The following is a 17,544-nucleotide window of genomic DNA, read 5'->3' as shown; positions in this document are numbered from 1 at the left end:
AAAAAACCTGACAGGACTAATCAGCCCCAGAGGCTGGAAGTGGAGAAATAGGAAAATACCTGCGTTCACAACTGCGAACATAGCCTCGGTATCTTCTGCAGGGGTTATATGCAAATTCCTGCTTCGCTACTACACAAGGACTGTAGAAAGCAGATGAAAATTCATGTCCTGTATGAAGCTACCAAAACACCTCCACAGCAAGCAGTTTGGGAAATGCATTTTTAATTATATATATACCTATATATCCATAAACTATAATTATCAATATGTTTCCCCCTTTTCCTCTGAATGACAGCAAGTTTTTAAAGGCCAGCATATTAGCAAAGTGCTACAGTGTGGAGCAGCCACATCTCCTGGACTAAAGATAAGCCCAAGGAAAAGAAGTTTAAATATTTCTCTTTTCATTATCACTTCGTTATCTGTGCAGGAGTGGCACAGAAATCTGTTTCTCCAAGTGATTTACATTAATAGCCAGCTTGACAATGACAATCTCATCTGAAACCCTTTGGCTGTCTCGTGATTTCCAAAAATTAAAAGAACACTTGTAGCAATAAGTAATAGGGGGAAAAATGATAAGTGGAAAGGCTGTGCAGTTAAAGATCAGGTTGAAGAATTACCTGATCAAATACCACCATATAGATCACAACTTCCCCCATTTTAATCTCCCATCATTATTGTAATCCAAAATTTTTGGGAGTTTGTGCTCTGTTAGCTTCTGGTACTGTACATATCCACATCTTCTGGGCTGGACTGGCCATGGTCCATGAGGCTGGGGTCTGGTTTAAACTTTGTTGCCTTCAACACATCTGTTAAGTATAAAAAGGTGTTAGTGTGTGTATGTGTTTGGCACTGTCTTCTCACTTAAGATCTTCAGGACAGTTCCTGGTTATTCATACCTGATCTCACACTTGGCGGTTTCGCTTCAGCTATCAAAGGAACAGAATCTGTCTGCGGAAGTGTCTTCTCTGCATGAAATTGCATTTGTGATGATTTCACCTTTTCTTCTGATTCAAGGGCTATCTTCCGAGCTTCTGAGACAATATGGTCTGTTCCTGGAACTGCTCCAAGTACTTGCTGCTGTTGAAATAATGACTAAATTGTAAAATTAGCCTGATATTGCCAAATCTAAATTTAGGTAGAACACTCCTTGTAACATAGGAAGTTGCCTTATACTAGAGTCAAATCAATGATCCATCACCCAGTAATGCCTACACTAGCTTTCAGCAATCTGGTGCCCTCTGCTGCCCACTTCCCCAGCCCCAGCTCTGGTGCAAAGCATCTGGAAGACACCAGGCTGGCAAGTACTGCTCTACAAGGTTTCAGATAGGAGTCTTTTCCAGCCCTGGAGACGCCAGGGATTCAATTCTGGACCTTCTCAATGCAGAGACTGTGCTACAGTCTTTCCCCCACAGATTGGTGGCTTGTCTTTTGCTTAATATTGCTATGTAAAATGTCATGCACATGGATAGCAGTGCATAAATAAGAAAATAATAGCAAATTGGCTGAGGATCCTCCTTGGCTTACAAATGAATATGGCTGATAGTCATTGTGCCCGTTAAAATACTTTCCATTGGTGTAATAGGGTCCATGTTTCATAACCCTGTCTTGTTTAACCATTATGTCTATGCTATAAATATTTCTAGTCACTACCTTCCATCCATTCATATGCCCATGGTTTATTTATTTTGGTTTACTTCATGTCTTATTTTTGTTTGACAGTGATCCATAATTTTATGTGGTCAATGTATAATTGCCACCAGATACTGTTTGATAACACTCTATATTTTGCAGAATTTTGTATAACTATTTTTAATTTAATAAAAATTATTTAAAAATACACACAAATAATAGCAAAAATATGTCTCTTAACATGTGCAGAGTATCTATCAGTCTCCAAACCAGTCTACTATATATAGTATATAAAAATCTGTTGCACGTTTGGAAGTTCAAAGGCTGAAAAATAATGATGCTGGATATCTGCAACACTATTGTTTTTATGCATGTGTTTCAAACACAATGTAGATCAAAGAAAGATAACTTGCCCATGCTGCTAAAGGGTAGATTTTGGAAAAGAACCTACCTGAGTATCTTTATCCTGGGTGAGTAGAACTTCTGTAGTGGACTTTTTGGTCCATAGCGATCCTATTGCTTCATAGGTTTTATGGCTTGCAGCATAGGCCTTTCCACCTATTACCTAGTTTAATATTAGAAATGTTATTGTACTGAACAACCAGTTTTAAAAATATTGTAGCATAGGCAAGGCTAACAAGACTTCTCCAATGAACTGTGATTCAGCCAACAGTGAAAGAAAGAACAAACGCAATTATAGATAGCAATCTATTAGTGCTTTTAAACTTTAAAGAATTTTCCAATTTAAAATGCTAAAGTGTGATGAACAAGTGGCAAGATTTTTAAACAATAAAAAGGAAAGCATTCATACACCATTTAGTAGAACTCACCTTTGCAATAATTACTGACTGAGCTGGATAGCAAACAGATATGCCCAATGTGCAGAGTCCAAAGGGATAGCAAATCTTCTTAAATCTAGATCCTGCAAAATCAATCAATCAACCATATAAGGCAGTGACCAGGAACCTGCAGCCCTGCAGATGCTACTGGATTACAGCTCTCATCAGTTCCAGCCAGCATGGCCAATGATGACAAGGTCCTATCCCAAAGATGACAGGTTGTGTAGCCCAGCAACATCTAGAGGGCCATCGGTTGCCCATCTCTGATTTAAGCAACATTAAGCAAAAACTATCATATTGAGAAGGCTAGGCTCCACACTGGCTTCCAATGTATAAGCAATATTTTTATATAGACAAGCATTCAGTCAAGTGAACTATCTTCAGCCTGTATCAACACTGCCCATCTCTTCTGTTCTTAATGGGAATGAGGCTGCAAAAGCATCTGAATCTGGATACAGTTACAGACTACTAGGCATAAGGCTGTACTATGTGTTCCATTGCATGCATCCTCATGATTCTACTTGGATGTATTAAACTTACAGTGGGGTAGGTGCACAGGACAGCAAGCTTTGTAACCATCTGCATTAGGATCCACATTCCAATGTGGCAAGGAAGCAACACACACACACAGACACACACACAAAAATACACACACACCTCCATTCACCAACCCCACCTCATCAACTGGCTTCCCCCAACATATGACTAACCCTCCCTCCCTTTGTATCTTACCCACCTGCTCCCTCTCCTTGCTCACCAGTTGCTAAACTGTTTTGTAAAGCACTCTCCTTCCTCTATTGAACCTGACTGCAAAAATGTTTAACCAGGGGTGGGGAGACCACAGGGCAGCTTGCTAACCCAGTATAAGACATAGGTGAAGGGCCTCCCTACCCCTCTGTTAAACCTTGCTACAAACACATTTGATGGAGTTGGATAGACATTTTGTGCCTCTCCCCATTCATTAAGCAGCTTGCCTGGGCTGGCTCCTGTTCTGTTGATAGCATTCTTGTTGAAATACAACAGGTGCCCCACTATCTGCAAACAACTGGAGACTATTTTTTGTTTTAGGAGGTTTTCCCAGTTGGATAAATGGGTCTTTGCCATAAGTGTGTATTTTGTACTCTCTTAGTTTTGTTTTAAATGTAATGGGGGAGATTATGTGTATGAGTTATAAACTGTTTTTTCTGTTTTAATGTGAATTGTTTTGACATGTTTGTACAGAAGGTGATTAATAAATTAATACTAATAATAATAACAGTAACTTATAAGCATGTAATCCCTTACCTTTTCTTGCAAGGACTAGCCCAGTCAGTCCTGAAACTGTAATCACACCAACTTTGGGAAGGAATTCTGGAGGTGGATTCTTCAGGTAAACATAGGCATCTTAAAAAAACAAAAGCAAGATTTGCTAAGCCTGAATATTATTTTCTAAGAATTAATAAAAATAATAATTTATTTGTAATTGGATGTAGAAATGATTACTTCATACAAATTCAGACTTTGTTAACTGTGCTGTATTTACAGTGGGGCAAAATATTTATAAGAAAATATAAAATATTTATACGAAAATCTGGAATGTCGCCTCATTTTAAGAAGGTTTGTAATTTGCATGGCCAAGAACAAAGAAATGAAAGATTTAATCTTTGCACATACTCACTCACCTTTTCCAAACTGTACAGATGATATTATCCCATTTTTGACAAAGAGATAAGCATCCTGCACAAACAAAGTAAAATATAATTTTCCCCATCTGATATTTATGCAACTGTCTTAAAAACTCCTAATATTTATCAAACAATCACACTGACAAACAGTTGGAGACAAAACACTGGAAATTTTCCCACTTTGTAATTCAACTCTTTGAATTTAGTATAACTGATCAGCAAGTGGAACATGGAGGTGGAGGAAAAGAGGCAGATTTAAGTGCAATGTTCCTGAATCACTTAACAATGGGGTGGAGACCTGTGTCCAACTCCATCTAGAATGCTCAATGCTCAGGGATGATGGGAGCTGTAGTCCAGCAAACATCAGCAATACCAACATCACGTCTTAGGCAGGGCAAGAGAAAAGCAAGTGTTGGATTGAGCCCATGACTTTCCCCAACAATCTAATAGCTGGTAATGACAAATTTTTCACAGCTATCACTTCTTTGGTGGTGGGGCAGGAGGAGACTCCTACTGTGCTGCTGCTTCTGTGGATTTGGAACCAGTATATATGATGCAAGTAGGGGGCAAATAGTGCCATATTTTATTAATGCCCTGTACCCAATGCTGCAAAATATTACTGTAGCAAGGGTTGCAAACTTTTTTGGATCCGTGGCCACATTTGTAAGTCTGATAAACTATCAATGACACACACCCCACAACCAAATACCCCCACAACCTTTTCTATTGGCTACAAAATAATACTTCAAGCCTAATTTCAGCAAGCAGAGGAGCAGGGAACCTCATGGGTTCCGGGGAAGGCCTTTGTGGGTGCCACATGGTGACTCTGCTATAGCATGTGCAGTGTACAATATATTCAATATGAAACTTTTGATCTCTTTACATAGGAAAGTTATTCAGCTAGAGAAAAACAAAAGGCAGCTTTATTAATTTACACTGTGGTACACATTGCATTACCAACAGTAACTCATTCAATGTCAGAGGGAGCAAGGCTGTGTAAAAATCACTTCCCCTCCCACATATACTCCAAACTGAATAATGGCTGGGATCCAAGAAGATATTTTAATTAGGTATGCCCAAGGCCTTATATGTGTGTGGAATTTTGAACATGTCCCCTTTGAAGAGCAGCCCCACACACCAGGTGCTTATGAAACTTCTGTTTTGGAAGAAGTCTGCCATACCTTTTGGGCGGGGGGGGTTGCTTTTTGTGAATCATATATCCAAACACACTTGGGCATGCAAAACTAGTCACATGGTGCTTTGGATCCAGGCCACAAATAATAAATAAACTTAGCCTTTCTGAACCATCTGCTGTTAAGATTCACATCCTATTATTTTATTGTGCATTAATTTCCCCATGTTGTCAGCTGTCTCAGTTGCCTGTTATCAGACAAACAGATGGGATATAAATACAAACAAAATAAAATACAAACACACATCCCCCTTGCCTTCCATCATAACTACTGATAGACAAACATAACAGGAAATCGTTATTTCATTGCATTAATCCACTGGCATAGCACAAGCTACATTTATAAGGTGTTTGAGGTTTTCTGATTGAGCCCTTTTGATACATCATATTTTCTAGCACCACCAGAAGATGTAAACATTCTTATGCATCAGCACCAATTTATAGGTGGACATCTTATGTATTATATTTCTTTATTTAGGACAAGCTGCCTTCTACCTGGTGCTCAGGAATTCCAAGAAACCATAAAATCTTTTTTAAAAGGTTCAGTCCACAATCTTGATTTAAAATGGCATTCAACTGTATCCAAACATAAACGAAAAACTGCTCCTTGATCTTAGGAACTAGCGCACAAAACTTAGGTAAGATATCTTAAGAGGTATCCAAATGCATAGTGCAACTTTCTAAAATATATAGTAGATCCTAACTCTGCACTCCTATAGTCTCTGGGAGGACATCTTAGGGACCAAAGTTTCATCAGACTGAAAACAGAGAGAGGTCTGCTCTCAGGAAGGAAGATCCATAGTTGGAAGCCTTTTGCCTGTGGTTGCAGAAAGGTCTGCAGCTGGTTCCTCTCCAACCTCAGAGAGGCCAAAGAGGAAGCATTCTGATGGCATTTTGGGAATGTGTCAAGAAGGAGAAATTACATTTACTGCCCTCTCATTGATTTCAACAAGAGGCAAAATGTTTTGGAAAACTCCTCCCCAATGCTCTACCTTCATCTTCCCTTCAGTTTTCCCTCCCCTACCATCTGTTATTTATTTCAGCTGAAATAACATATTGCAGGAACGAATAAGGAATAGAGTTTGGGACATCACAGTGGGAAATATATTGTGTGTTTCACAATGATACATTTCAGTTTATTTTGCACTGGTGTTTTGTGAGCAAAACTTTACACCACAAGAGGTCACTACACTCCAAGCTTTGAAACACAACAAAAATAAAGAGAAATTACTGACTGGTGGGCATAAAAAGGTTGGTCCAAATAACACAAAGCAAACCTAAAGCAGGAACATCATTCTTTTCTTCTACCAAAAGGGCAACTTCCTAGGCAGAAGGTTTTTTAAGAGTGTTTGAATATGTTACTTCTCTTCTTACGGGTTTGACTAAGAACTCTGAACTCAAAATGCACTGGAAATCCTGAAGTGAACTAATTCATAGAAATCTTATTCCATGCTGACTCCAATTGATCCAATTGCTCACTTATGGCAAGACATGTATGAGAATTCTTGATCTATTAAATTAAGTAATATTCTTACCTTGCACCCATTGACATAGTAACTTGTTGTGTTTCTTACTGATGAAATCCTACTTTGCAAGCGGCCAGGCTTTTCATCAATGTATCTTGAATTAAGAGGTGGTGCATTATAAATAGGAAGCTGGAAGGAAATGGGGGGATAGGAGTTATAGCAAAGCTCGTCTTGGGAAAACCATGAAAAGGGAGGGGCAATCCACATACTTGGAATGGGATTATTTTATCCATGGCCTCAATCCAGCAAAATTTGCCTGTGTAGTACAAGACTTGCATGAATATAAGAGTTGTTCTACATCCACAACTACTTTGGATACGAACATCTACTGGATAAAAGGTTAGATCCAAAGACTTCTGTGTGTAAGTAGGCATGTATGGTCATTAAGTGCCAGTAAATTGACCCCAACATTTTGCCATGGATATGGATGATCAGGGAAATGACACACACACAGGGATCTGAGCTTAAGTCATCTAATGCAGTGGATTCTACTTTCATAGAATTCCTTCCATTTCAACATGGCTGTTGAAGTCCCCAGCACATCTAGCAACATAGAAAGTGGTCCATCTAGCTCGGTATTGTCTACATTGACTGGAAATGGGCCTTTAGAGTTTCAGATAGGGTCTCTCCCAGCCCTACTTGGAAATGATGGGGACTGAACCTGGGACCTTTTGCACGCAAAGCAGATGCTCTGTCACTGAGCTATAGCCATCTCTACCACATAATACCTGTATGCAGCACAGGGTTCAGGGTTGTGTTCTGGGGTACTATGATCAGCTGAGCTAGCACCTAACTTGAATGAACCAAGAGTTGTCTTTCAAATGCATCCAAAACCCCACTGCATCTGCAGGAGAAATTGGTAGTGGCAGACAAGCAGTTTTTCAGTGAAGCTTGCCAGCCATTACCAACTTTCTCATTGACGAACCTAAAGATCCCTCAGAACACAGTTTGAGAACCACTGGTCTACTGCGGGTGTAGCCAGTGTGGTCCGTCCCCCCCGATATTGTCAGATGCCAACTCCCATCAGCCCCAGCCAGCATGGGCAGTGGCTGTGAAGCAAGTTTTAGTCCAACAATACCTGGAAGGCACCATATTGGATACCCTTGGCCTAGTGCTATCTCCATCATCCTTGAGCAGTGCAAATGGTGGTGCAGATTACCACCAGCTTCATGGTGTAGCTGGGAAGGCTCACTCTTGTATGAACACTTCCGAGTCGCACAGAACACCTTGTCCAATGTGACTGCTGTGCTTTGGACCATATGTCAGCAGCAGTTGTCCTAAGTTTTAAGCCTCCAAGTGGGGTGGAAATTAAGAACATAATCTTCTTTAGCCCTACACAAAGAATATGTAGAGTAGGGAGCTGGAGCACAGTAGCAGGCCCTCATGCTGGTCTCTATGCGCTCTGTGTACCTAACGTACAGAGTGCAGGAGACGTTAGAGTGTATATATGTAGGCTCTGTACACAAGACATGATGAATGTGTTGAAGTCAAGAGATGGTAGTGGAGCTTGTTGCTGCAGTATACTGCCCTCTTCTTAAGTTCATCATACCTAGATTGATAACAATCAAGCATAAATAAAGCAAAGATGAAAGCAAACCAAATCTCTCCCCCCCTCAAAAAAACCCCGTGCATTAATACAAAAGCCACAGTAAATTTAAGTACAAATGTGATTCAGTCTTCCAAGTGGGACTTGCAACAAAATGTTGCGCTGTGGAGTGCTGCTGTTCAATATTCCAGCTGCTGCACTGCATAGCCTCTGCCCCTGGTGTTCCATACCCTCCCTATCACTTAGCATTCTGTAGACACTGAGCACACACTCAGTCCTTATTGGGCTCTCCCTCTCCCAGGTTTTTTAAAAATGCAAACCTTTGGGCTCTCCAAAATTTGAGGGTATCCCCTTCTTGTGTGAGCGGTACTACCTTGGCTACATAAGAAACAGTTCTCAGCAAATGAACATTGAAACTATAGAAGGAATGCTTCTCTTCAGCTTTAAATTATATTATGTATTTGCATTAGCTTATCTTTTCAGTCCTCCATTTTTGGATCATCTGCAATGGTAAGTGATGCAGCATCGAGAATCATCATCATCACAACATTATTATTATTATTTTACTATATCACTTGTTGCATTCTATTATATAGTTCTGTTTCCTGTGAAACAAAATTCAGAAGAAAGCCTTCACTGTACCTAGGTGCTTCTGCTCATTCAATTTTTAAAGAGGTCATACAAATCCTACCTGATGTGCCTTCATGCGACGAGATTCTGGTTCCTCTTCAGATGCAGCATGTACAATAGATGCACCTGCCAAGGCTGTAGGAAAAGCCACCCATTTTGCTATCTGGGGGCAGGGGCGGGGTAGAAAGAAAGAAGCTTAATCGCTGAATAGCAAATAAATGAATGAATGAATAAATGCACATGTTCATCAATATTCAGACCAAGTTCAACAACAATATCCATTAACCAGCTAAGTCTGCTAAAGGGTATAGGCAAAATAAATTATTGTTTTTCATACATCTGATATAGGAAAATACAGAATTAAAAAAAATGTATACAAAAGCATTTTAAGAAACATAAACATTCTCACTGCGAGGGGGGGCGGTAGGTGTAGAAAAGGTTTCCAAATTGCAAATGTTCAGGTTGTTCAAACTAATCATTTTTGGGTACCAAGGAAGTTGCTTACTATAATTTATTGAACTGTTTCCTTAAAATACGCTTTTCAGGAATATTACTTGTGATGTGGTCCTAAGCTTCTTGGTGCAGGGACTCACATTTTAAAAAATATTTGTCACTGTGAAGCACCATGTGTACACTGAAGATGCATTATGCATGGTCTGCTGCAATAAAGTGCTGGTAAAATGCAGGATCACTGTAGAAATCCTTGGAATTAAAAAATACCTAAAATATCTCCCAAGATGAAGGAAGGGGCACAGCTCAGTGGGAGAGCATCTGTCTTGTATGCAGATGGTCACAGGTTCAATCCCTGATGTCTTAAAGGCAGGGCTGAGAAAGAAAGCCTAGAGAACCACTGCAATCAGTGTAGACAATGCTGAACTAGATGGACCCCCAAGGCCTCACTCAATATCAGACAGCTTCCTATGTTCATATTTTAACAACATTTAGTGGAAGCAAAACTGCCTTAAAGGTATAGGCATGAATGAGGATGCTACACAGAAGTCTGCTCTCTAATGCTCAAATGGCGTTTACAGAATCTAGCAAGAACGTTTTAAAATATATATTCATTAAAAAGGTCAAAGTTTTGAGACCTCAAGAAGACAAAAAAACATGGAAATGAGTGGAAGAGCATTGCTCAATTAGACCAACAATCTGTGAAGCCTGATCACAGAAATGTAGAGTTGGAAGGGACCACAAGGATCATCTAGCCTAGTCCATGGATAGGCAAACTAAGGCACGGGGGCCGGATCCGGCCCAATCACCTTCTAAATCTGGCCAGTGGACGGTCCGGGAATGAGTAGATGGTCCGGGAATGAGTAGAATGTGTCCTTTTATTTAAAATGCAACTCTGTGTTATTTGTGGGGCCTGCCTGGTGTTTTTACATGAGTATAATGTGTGCTTTTATTTAAAATGCACCTCTGGGTTATTTGTGGGGCCTGCCTGGTGTTTTTACATGAGTAGAATGTGTGCTTTTATTTAAAATGCATCTCTGGGTTATTTGTGGGGCATAGGAATTCGTTCATTTTTTCCCTTCAAATATAATCCGTCCCCCCACAAGGTCTGAGGAACAGTGGACTGCTGAAAAAGTTTGCTGACCCCTGATTTAGTCCAACCCCCTGCAATGCAGGAATATTTTGCCCAGTGTGGGGCCTGAACCCATGACCCTGCGATTAAGAGTCTTATGCTCTACCAACTGCTTCCAGAGAGTTAAGCAGCTGGGCAAGAAAACAGGAACTTTCATCCAGTGTTGCTCTGCAATAGTACTTAAAGGGACCCCTGACCATTAGGTCCAGTCATGGCCAACTCTGGGGTTGCAGCGCTCATCTCGCTTTACTGGCCGAGGGAGCCGGCGTACAGCTTCCGGGTCATGTGGCCAGCATGACTAAGCCACTTCTGGCGAACCAGAGCAACGCACAGAAACGCCGTTTACCTTCCCGCCAGAGCTGTACCTATTTATCTACTTGCACTTTGACGTGCTTTCGAATTGCTAGGTTGGCAGGAGGAGGGACCGAGCAACGGGAGCTCACCCGCTCACGGGGATTCAAGCCGCTGACCTTCTGATTGGCAAGTCCTAGGCTCTGTGGTTTAACCCACAGCACCACCCATCCCTCTAATAGTACTTACTGCTACTCAATAAATACTGAATGGAAATGTTAGCCTATGAAATTGTCATTGGAAAGCCTTCTAAGCCAACAGCCACCACATTTTATTGTGGCAGTGAATTCTACAAATATGCGCACACACCATAACGCACATGGCTTAACACAAAGAATCCTGGGAACTGTAGTTTACTTCTCAGAGCTGCAATTACTAGCACACTTAATAAACTAGTCCCTAGGATTCTTTCAGGGAAGTTATGTACTTTAAATGGATAGCATGTATGCAGCTTGTGTCAGTTACCTTCTCTCTGCAATATGCTATCCATTCCCTATTATGTTGCATCTCTGGAAACTACTTCCTCCAAGTGCTGCATCTCCTCTTCCCCTCTAATAATCAATTTCATTCCTACCAGGAAATGTCTTATGCTCTCACCTCTTTAAGGATAAAATGCCAGTGGAGGTGAATTAGCATAACAAACCATTTTTACTGCATTTTTTATCATGGGTTGATGCTTAATAAGCCCCATAGTCAAGTTACAATTTAAGGAAGCTGTACTGGATTTTAATGAAGGTTTTATTACTGTGTTGTATTTATTAATTCCCACACTAGCCCAGTTCAGACATCATCGCAAACCACTAATGACTTACCAATAATGTTGATATCACATGCACTTTCATTTTTTCCGTGTGTGATCAACAAGCCAAAATCTCTGACTTATGAGAATTGTGGTTTGTTTCACTCAAACCATAATTGGCAAGGCAGCAACCAATACCTGGCTTCACGATGAAATTTGTTTGTCAAACCATTAACCATAGTTTACAGTGATATGCAAATACAGCCATTGAGGAATGGAGCCAATAGTTGAATCTAAGGACACCAAGTTTAACTAATTTGTGGATTAAAGTCTCCTCCCAACAGAATGCATTTCTGGCGATCTTTTCCACAAATCAACATTATTATTTATTTGATTTCTCCATGTTGAGGCCCAGGTGGGCTACAACAATTTAAAAATAAAATATTTAAAAGGACTGAAACATGAGATGATAAGAGTTGTAGTCTGGCAACATCTGGAGGGTCAAATGCTCCTCATTTGGGATGTAAAGTATCAAGCTAGCTACAGCAGAAAAAGAAAGAGACAATGAAGCAAACTGACCGTGTTGCAGGAATAGACAGAGGGGCGGACAAATGAAGCACAGGGGGGAAAGAAAAATACAAAAATTAGATATTTGATGGAAAAGCACAAAAGAAAATGGCATTCTGAAATTATACCAGGACTGTCAACTGTGTGATTTCTTTTTTTTTTTAAGCATGCAGAAAAGGGGGGAGTATTGCCCATCCCCTAAGAGCAATTAACTCTCACACTTTGAAGTCCCTGAACATTAATGAGCAGGAGCATAGAAAGAGTATTAGGAAGAATACAGCAGAATGAAATGATTAACTCAGGAGAAGGCGCATGTGTGATAAATGTGGTAAACGTTCAGAATCTGACTTATAAAGTGATAAAATGCTCTCAGCCAAATTTTATCTAGTCATTTAAATATCAAGTGTGATAAAAATGTATCCTTGTATCCAGAATTGGCCTGCAAGATAGGAGATTTCTCTGCTCTTTTGATGTTAAGGTGCATAAGAGTGGCTGCAACTCGAATATGTAATTTATAGCTAGAGGAAATAAGTTCACATTTTATGTTTCTTGGGAGAGCCGAATAATGAAGTAAGTACTTAAGGGATGAAGGACAGAAAGCATGTGAAAGGACTCTCTGCCCAGATACCCACTCTGCAACTTAACTTGTATCTTCCAAAGCCACAAGTATGAAAGAGTTGTGGAAGGATAAAGGCCACACCTGCATCATGTTTAAAACACTATGATGACACTTGAACAGCCATGGCTTCCCCCAAAGAATTGCAGGAACTGTAGTTTGCTATGGGTGCTGAGAATCATTAGGAAACCCCTATTCTCCTCACAGGGTGACAATGCCCAGAGCAGTTTAAAATCAATCCCTCTTCCCAGGGAACTCTGGAAACTGAAGCTCTGGGAGAGGAATAGATGTTTCACACACTACCATTTCCTCAGGTGGCTGTAGAATAAAAAACAGTTATGCTCTTGTGCAGTGTTGTGTCAAAATTGCTCAAATGTCTATTTTGTCACATGACAAACATGTTTGGAAACAGCAGCACTCAGTGAGCAGACTGTGTGGGAGTGTTTTGGTTTTTTTTAATTCAAATTGTTAAACAAAGCTGTATGTATTATAACACACATTCCACTCTACTTAAAGGGCTAGGAACTGTGCTGTGACTTTTGGAATTAGCTCAATTCTTGAATGACACTAATTGCTCTGCTTTGGAAGGTCTACTGAAGTCAACTGTGCAACGACTAACAAAATGATACTGTACATCACTTCACTGCCCAGTAATTATTTTGAATCAGTTTATTGAAAAGAAAGATTTATTCAGAAAAGAACTATTAAAATGGCAAGGCTCAGCCAGATCCTGCCTCAGGGGATGACTTTGTTTTAGCTGCATTTCGGAGGGCTCAAACTGGAGCAACATTTAACTACAGGGTGGCTAGCCTTTTTTTTTTTTTTTTTTTTTTGCTTGAGGAGCTCACTGAAGTTTTGTCAACCCTCTGAGGGCAGCATGCCATCTATGGGCTTGGCCTAAATGGCCAATACACATACCACATACAGTGGTACCTCGGGTTAAGAACTTAATTCGTTCTGGAGGTCCGTTCTTAACCTGAAACTGTTCTTAACCTGAAGCACTACTTTAGCTAATGGGTGTCCCGCTGCCGATGTGCGATTTTTGTTCTCATCCTGAAGCAAAGTTCTTAATCTGAGGTACTATTTCTGGGTTAGCAGAGTCTGTAACCTGAAGTGTCTGTAACCCGAGGTACCACTGTACAGTGGTACCTTGGGTTACATACGCTTCAGGTTACATACACTTCAGGTTACAGACTCTGCTAACCCAGAAATAATGCTTCAGGTTAAGAACTTTGCTTCAGGATGAGAACAGAAATTGTGCTTTGGCGGCACGGCGGCAGCAGGAGGCCCCGAGGTACCACTGTATACACAAAGGGAGGCTCACACATTCATTCACTCACACAGGCAGATAGCATTGCCCCACACAGCTCTTCCGCTGATTAGCAGTGGAGCAGGAGAGCTTTGCTTCCATCGCTGGGCTGTGAGGAGAGGTCCCAAGAAGTGTGCTGGGGATTGAAAACCCTCACTTACCTTGCAAAGAGAGCCTCTTCTCCCCCTGGGGTGGTACCACTGAAATAATGTTTCAGGGCTCGGGAAACAGGAAGAAGTGCACCTTCCTGTTCCCTGAACACTATAACCTTCATGCCCCACACTATTTTTATTTCAGAGCTTTCCCAACTTTTCATGTTAGTGACACATTTTTTAGACCTGCATCATTTTGAAACACAGTAATTCAGTTTTAATAGCAAACCGGAGGTTAAACTAACCCTTTTCCAGCCCCGGCAGGAGAGTGAGCTGCATTTGCATGACACACCTACACACTGCAGCTGATACATGAACATGTCGCGACACACAGTTTGGAAAGCTCTGATTTATTTGCTTAACAAAATTTTCATACCACTTAACTGTAAGCAAAACCTTTACAAATAATATAAAATATACATTAAAATTGTCAATAAAAATAATTGTTAAAAGGTTTATAAAAATGCAAAATGAGTAAGAGCAAGTTTGACTAAACAAAAAGTTTTTTGCAGGCACCAAAAAGTGTTCAATGAAAGTGCCTGCCTGCTGTCAGTGGGCAGGGAGCTCCAGAATGTGAGGAGTTGCCACTCAAAGATCAGTTCCTTACAAGTGCATTATGTGGCGCTCGAGAGACAAGAGGTGCCTTTGCAAGGTATGCTGAACCAGAGGCACACATTTTTTTGGAAAGCTGGCAGCCCTTCCAGTCCCACAGAGGAAACTCCACAGCACTACAGTGGAAATTACATTAAGATTATTATTTTTCATCTTAAATTGCAAAATCACTGGGGATCTTGGAGGACATACCCACTTACCCATCCTTTTGGGGAAGAATAGATCCAGTCTGCATGCTGCAACTTAGCCACTCTTGCTATATGCTAATAGCAAACTCATTTTTTGATTGTGGATCCCATATAGCAAAAAATGACACCATCCAAACACAAGAGGGCTTATAGAAGTACAAACAACTTTTAGGTTGTTTGTACTTTTAGGTTTGGGTGTAATCTTAAGATGTTTTAAGGTGCATATAATATTATAAATGTGATGAAAACATTTAACTTTTAGCATGATCCCCAATAATTTAAGACCGGGGTTTGAAGATTTTTTTTCTATTTGAAAAGTCTGATCACAGATCATCACTCAATTTTGAGATTTGTATCTGTTATTCAGCAGTTATTCAGAAGAAGAAGATGGAGATGGAACCACACATGTTCAGATACTTTCGTCATCTTAACAACTAGTCTTTAATGTCCAGCAGTTCTAAGAATTGCTACACATTTTCCCACTAGGGAGTAGAAGGAAAGCGACAGAACAGAGTGGACACAGGAGGCAGAACTCTGCACCTGCTCAGACACTCTTTCGTTTTCAGGACTATGCCTAAAACTCAACAGCAGCTTTATAAGAACCTGAGAGCACTTAAGATTTCCTCGCTGAAGCTGCAGCAGTAGGAAAGAAGCAGAGTTGGGACTTTTCTTTTTCAGAGTTGGGACTTTTTAAGAGCAAAGGCAGGCAGAATAGGATCTGCTTTGCTTGCTAGAGCCGATAAATCCACCAGCCAGAGCCAGATGCAAGAGAGATCGAATAAGAGAATTCCGAGCCCAGAAAAAATATATATATATATTTAGTGTCATAACTGAATACGAGTTCCACACAGTCAGACAGTTCATGGATCCATTCCTGGTTACCCAAAGTCCTATTCATTTCAGCTGTGCCAAAGTGGGGAGTACAGTGGTATCTTGGGTTACAGACGCTTCGGGTTATGTGTTTTCAGGTTGCGGACCGCGGGAAACCCGGAAGTACTGGAAAGGGTTACTTCAGGGTTTCGCCGCTTGTGCAGAAGCGCTAAATTGCACTTCGTGCAAGCACAGAAATGTCAAGTCGCATCACGCACATGCACAGATGTGGCGCTGCAGGTTACGAACGCTGCAGGTTGCGGACGTGCCTCCGTCACGGATTACATCCGCAACCCGAGGTTCCACTGTAGTGGGATGTAGTTTTGTGACTGTTACTGTTAAACAACCAAAAGAAAACACAGTAATAATATAACAATAACAATGCATTGCCAAGCCACACCTAGTTCCACCAGCTGAGCAGCATGGTGGTTGCAGCCTTTCCCAACCTGGAGGTGTCCAGAGGCTTTGGACTACAATTCCCATCAGCCCTAGGCCACCCAGGTGGGTGTCAGACCAGCCCCTAGGAGACCAGGGTCCTCACTGGGCCGAGTATTGTCTCTTAAGAGCCTGAGCAATCTCACAGGGTTGTTTGTGGAGATTCAAATGAGATTGGGGGGGGGGGAGGCAGAGGGAGGGGGAGAAAGAAACCGTGTCCACTACCTTGAGTCTACGGGGAGAGCGGGGGAAAGCTGGGCCATACGTGCTATGAGGCATGGAAGCGGGGGCGCTCTGCACATGCTCAGGCGCCCCTCGCATCTCCACGACCGCATTCAAGAAAGTTAAGGCGTCCATTAAACGAAGGGAAAAGCTCACGCTGTATGCCATCTGTGCCCTTTAAGCGCTGCCCACTCAAAAGGAGGGTGCCTCACGAAGCCTTTCCTGGGAGGGGAGGCAGGGCAGAGGAGGGGGCAGAAGGTAGGATGATAAACACGAGGGGAACCACTCACCTTAGCCGCCATTTTGGCTCCTCCTACTCGAAGGAGGCGACCAGCCGAGCGCTCGCGACCAACGGCGCCAACGGTCAGAGACGTCAAAAAGCAGCGTGGGCGGGACTAAACAGGAGAGCGCCGCGGGATTGGCGGAGAGGAGAAAATGACGCGTGCTTTCCCCTCCCCCTCCCGGTGTCGTTGGTATTTGCTGAAGGGAGACGTTAAGATTTTGGTTGTCCACCAGCCGCAAATGTTTCTTTTTGTACAAAGAGGGGCGTCGGGCTGCTGCTGCTGCTGATGATGATGATTAGGCGTGGAGGAATAGGGCGCTGCCTAACACAGCGTCAATACTAACGGTCCCCTCAAGCTCAGTATTGGAGGGTTCTTATTTTACCCCCCCCCGCTCTTTTCCCGGGTTTCAGCTATGGAACTTCTTACGTTTGTTTGTTTTATTTCTTAAATTTTTTATACACCGCTTGATTGTAAAGACAAACAAACAAAAATAACAGGGATTGACGTGGCCAGGAACAATATACTGTATAGTCCAGTTAATCGTACACCTTAAAAGTCAACAAAATGCAAATACAGTAATCTGTCAACTCA

General features: G+C 41.5%; 1 protein-coding gene across 4 annotated transcripts; it reads right to left on the bottom strand.

Annotated features, from left to right (window-relative positions):
* Positions 1–636: 636 nt before the first annotated feature.
* APOOL (apolipoprotein O like) lies at positions 637–17,066 on the bottom strand. 4 transcript variants are annotated; one of them, XM_053374517.1, is made up of 9 exons: positions 16,960–17,066; positions 9,088–9,189; positions 6,860–6,979; positions 4,130–4,184; positions 3,753–3,851; positions 2,460–2,551; positions 2,081–2,194; positions 897–1,077; positions 637–806 (listed from the first exon to the last, which is right to left on the bottom strand). In XM_053374517.1, exons 1-9 carry the CDS (start codon positions 16,969–16,971, stop codon positions 709–711), a joined length of 873 nt encoding a protein of 290 aa, XP_053230492.1. In that variant the 5' UTR covers positions 16,972–17,066; the 3' UTR covers positions 637–708. The 4 variants fall into 4 exon arrangements, with proteins under 4 accessions (XP_053230492.1, XP_053230493.1, XP_053230490.1 ...); XM_053374518.1 differs by lacking the exon at positions 16,960–17,066 and adding an exon at positions 16,826–16,940; XM_053374515.1 differs by lacking the exon at positions 16,960–17,066 and adding an exon at positions 11,772–11,841.
* Positions 17,067–17,544: the final 478 nt, after the last annotated feature.

This window comes from Podarcis raffonei, chromosome Z (genome assembly GCF_027172205.1).
Source record: "Podarcis raffonei isolate rPodRaf1 chromosome Z, rPodRaf1.pri, whole genome shotgun sequence".
In the NCBI taxonomy this organism is placed as follows: domain Eukaryota; kingdom Metazoa; phylum Chordata; class Lepidosauria; order Squamata; family Lacertidae; genus Podarcis; species Podarcis raffonei.
The sequence above is the reverse complement of the archived record's forward strand: the minus strand, read 5'-3'. Positions and strand labels throughout refer to the sequence as shown.

What these genes read in the sequence shown, in the direction of transcription:
- APOOL (XM_053374515.1), bottom strand. Translation starts at nt 11,801, where the DNA reads ATGAAAGTGCATGTGATATCAACATTATTG. An exon ending in ACTATGTCAATGGGTGCAAG is followed by an intron (nt 4,185 to 6,859) that starts GTAAGAATATTA and finishes TTGTTTGTGCAG; the next exon opens with GATGCTTATCTCTTTGTCAA. An exon ending in CCCAGGATAAAGATACTCAG is followed by an intron (nt 1,078 to 2,080) that starts GTAGGTTCTTTT and finishes TTATTTCAACAG; the next exon opens with CAGCAAGTACTTGGAGCAGT.